Source organism: Gigantopelta aegis, chromosome 7, assembly GCF_016097555.1.
Source record: "Gigantopelta aegis isolate Gae_Host chromosome 7, Gae_host_genome, whole genome shotgun sequence".
NCBI classification, from domain to species: Eukaryota; Metazoa; Mollusca; class Gastropoda; order Neomphalida; family Peltospiridae; genus Gigantopelta; species Gigantopelta aegis.
In genome coordinates, this window is record NC_054705.1 from 10,225,061 (window position 1) to 10,227,913 (window position 2,853).

Sequence of the window (2,853 nt, forward strand, 5' to 3'; positions counted from 1 at the left end):
ATGTCCTTACCATATGTGAAGTGGAAGTGTACGGCTGGAAAATAGGTACCTTACATCACTTTTTCTCTCTTTTATTCTTTCTTTTTTTTAAATTGTCCCCAGATCAATATGGCCATGCCAAGGTTGGGGTGCCTTGAGATCATGACCTTACAATGTCAAAATATCATCAAATATACATTATATGGAAAGAGTAATATATATATATATATATATATATATATATATATATATATATATATATATATATATATATATATATATATATTATTATTATTATTATTATTATTATTATTATTAACATAATACAATATTGTTGAATATCTATAATATGGGATCTATAAATGATCTGAGATCAACATGAAAATGAGGAAAAGAAGAAGGAAAGAAAGCAAAAAGACTAAGGATAAAATGGAAAGAGGAATGGAAGAATCTAGCTAAAAGGAATATAATTTGTACTGCGTCTGTATTTCCAAGCAAGCTGTGTTTTATATATATATATATATATATATATATATATATATATATATATATATATATATATATATATATATATATATATATATATATATATATATATATATATATATATATATATATATATATATATATATATATATGTATATATATATATATATATATATATATATATATATATATATATATATATATATATTCACTTATTGATATTTATTTATAAATACTTTAATTTAAATTTTGATAAAAGAATATATTTTTCTATATAAAATTTTGTTTGTAATATGTCTTTAACGTTGTAAAAAAATGTCTGTATTTTCATACTATAAATATAATATTTGATATTAATTGTTAACCAATTTACAAAATAACTGTTTGTGTTATTAATCATACCAAATAAAACAATATCTTTGCTGTTTCAGATAGTATCCACGCTTTTACATTTTTCCATATATTATGAACCGTATCACATTTAAAAAATAGATGTTGCAAGGTTTCTGGATAATTATTACAAAAGTTACAAATATTAGAATTTTTATAATGGATCATGTGTAAAAATGTATTACTTGCCAGGATTCTATGTAAAATTCTATATTGAAACCAGGATAAAGTCGTATCTTTTACATTATGAAAAGGTATAAAATAATACATTTCCCATTCCTGTAGATCACATACAAACCCGTCATTGGCATACTTTATTTGTGGTTTTAGAGTTACTGTTTGGGTGTTTAGTATATTGTACATATGTTTGCAGCCACGGTTATCTTTTAACAAAATATTTAGCTTAAAAAGGAAAATTGGATATTTTAACATCATAAAGGTGTCGTAGGTTAGGCCGTGTGAGTTATATATAAACTATTTAACAGCATTAATGAAGCATATTGTAAAAACTATGTAGTTATTTGATATTTTTGTATGAATTTTGCATACACCATAAAATCTCCTAATTCATTTAATAAATCACTTATAAAAATAATACCATTTTCGATGTATTTATGATAGATTTTTTTTTATCTATACATATTTTGCTGTTGTACCAGATTTTAATAGCTAAAAGGTCATCTATACTTTGCGGATTTTGTTTTTGTTGTATTTGTAGCCAACTGTGTAGGGTATCTCTCCAGAATACATTTAATATTCCCTTTTGTTTTTTCACTATGAAATGGTCGCCGTGTATAATCAAGTCAGTTGTGGATAAGCGCGTAATAGATTTGAAAAGATTAAACCACTTTCGATTACTATTAAACATTCGTCTGATCCAAGTACTTTTTTAAAGCTATAAATAACATTATGTATATTTATCATTTTAATACCTCCGTTTTTATAATTGTGGGTTATTAAACTACGCTTCAGTTTCTCAGAACCACCATTCCAAATAAATAAAAAAAATAATGTGTTTAGTTGTTTTAGCAATGTTTCTCCTGTGTTTGGTAATGCTATAACTAAATGGGTTAGTTTGGGTATTATTAAAGATTTTAAAACTGTTATTCTTCCTAATACGGTTAGTCTTCTAGTAGACCATATTTTTATTAACTTTTGTATTTCCATAATTGTTTAATCGTAGTTTAGTTCAATAATTACCTTACATGGCTATAGTCTCAGTGTATCGTGGCTTCGCAATCTTTGGTCCTTAGCGTGGGGCATAGATAAATGTGAATGACAATGCAGTAATACATGGTCATGCAGGTCCGTATCTCTCCACAATGCAGAGGTGAATATAGGCCATAAGCTGAGCTCAGAAACGTGGCTAGAAAATAGTTCCACATACCTGGGCACTACATATTTTAATTGTTTTTAGGTACAGTTCCACCATACCTATCATATATAAAAACGTTTCCAAGCCAGAATCCTGCAGTGTTTTTAATTAGTCCTTAAAGTTAACAGTTTCATGCACAAATACAGAGTTCTCTTTAGTAAATGTTTCAGTTGTTGCAGAGCTGTATTATTCTATAGATTTAATATCCCTCATTTTTTTTTCTGTTACAAGTTAAATAGAAGATACACATATTCTGATTCCTATTTGGAGGTGGCTAATTGTGAATTTAACACTGTTAAATGCTATTCAAAAACGACTGTGTTAGGTGACTACCAGTCAAGGTAAATTCAACATTTGAGATCATCTCTCCATCACTGTCAACATCATCATCAGCAATTACATTTTCTTGAGCATCATCTTTCCAATTGGCACAGTTCATGCATTTACACAAATCTGTGCATGAAAGCCTGGATGACTGACATTAACACCTCTTGGTGGAACACACTCCTGTTTTCCATTTGCAATTAACATTTAAAAGAACAGCTTCTGGTGCCGGATCTTTGGTCATCCACTTAGTGGTCATCTCTCCATCTTCTACAACCCAACCATGGTTATCTGGTGCC

General features: G+C 27.7%; 1 protein-coding gene across 1 annotated transcript in view; it reads left to right on the top strand.

Annotated features, from left to right (window-relative positions):
* The window catches only part of LOC121377873, a 221,966-nt gene that overhangs the window by 14,223 nt on the left and 204,890 nt on the right, over positions 1–2,853 (top strand). The window contains exon 3 of the mRNA XM_041505972.1: positions 1–45. This exon is cut by the window's left edge and continues 168 nt beyond it. Coding sequence (XP_041361906.1) covers positions 1–45 — 45 coding nt within the window. The remainder of the gene's footprint in view (positions 46–2,853) is intronic.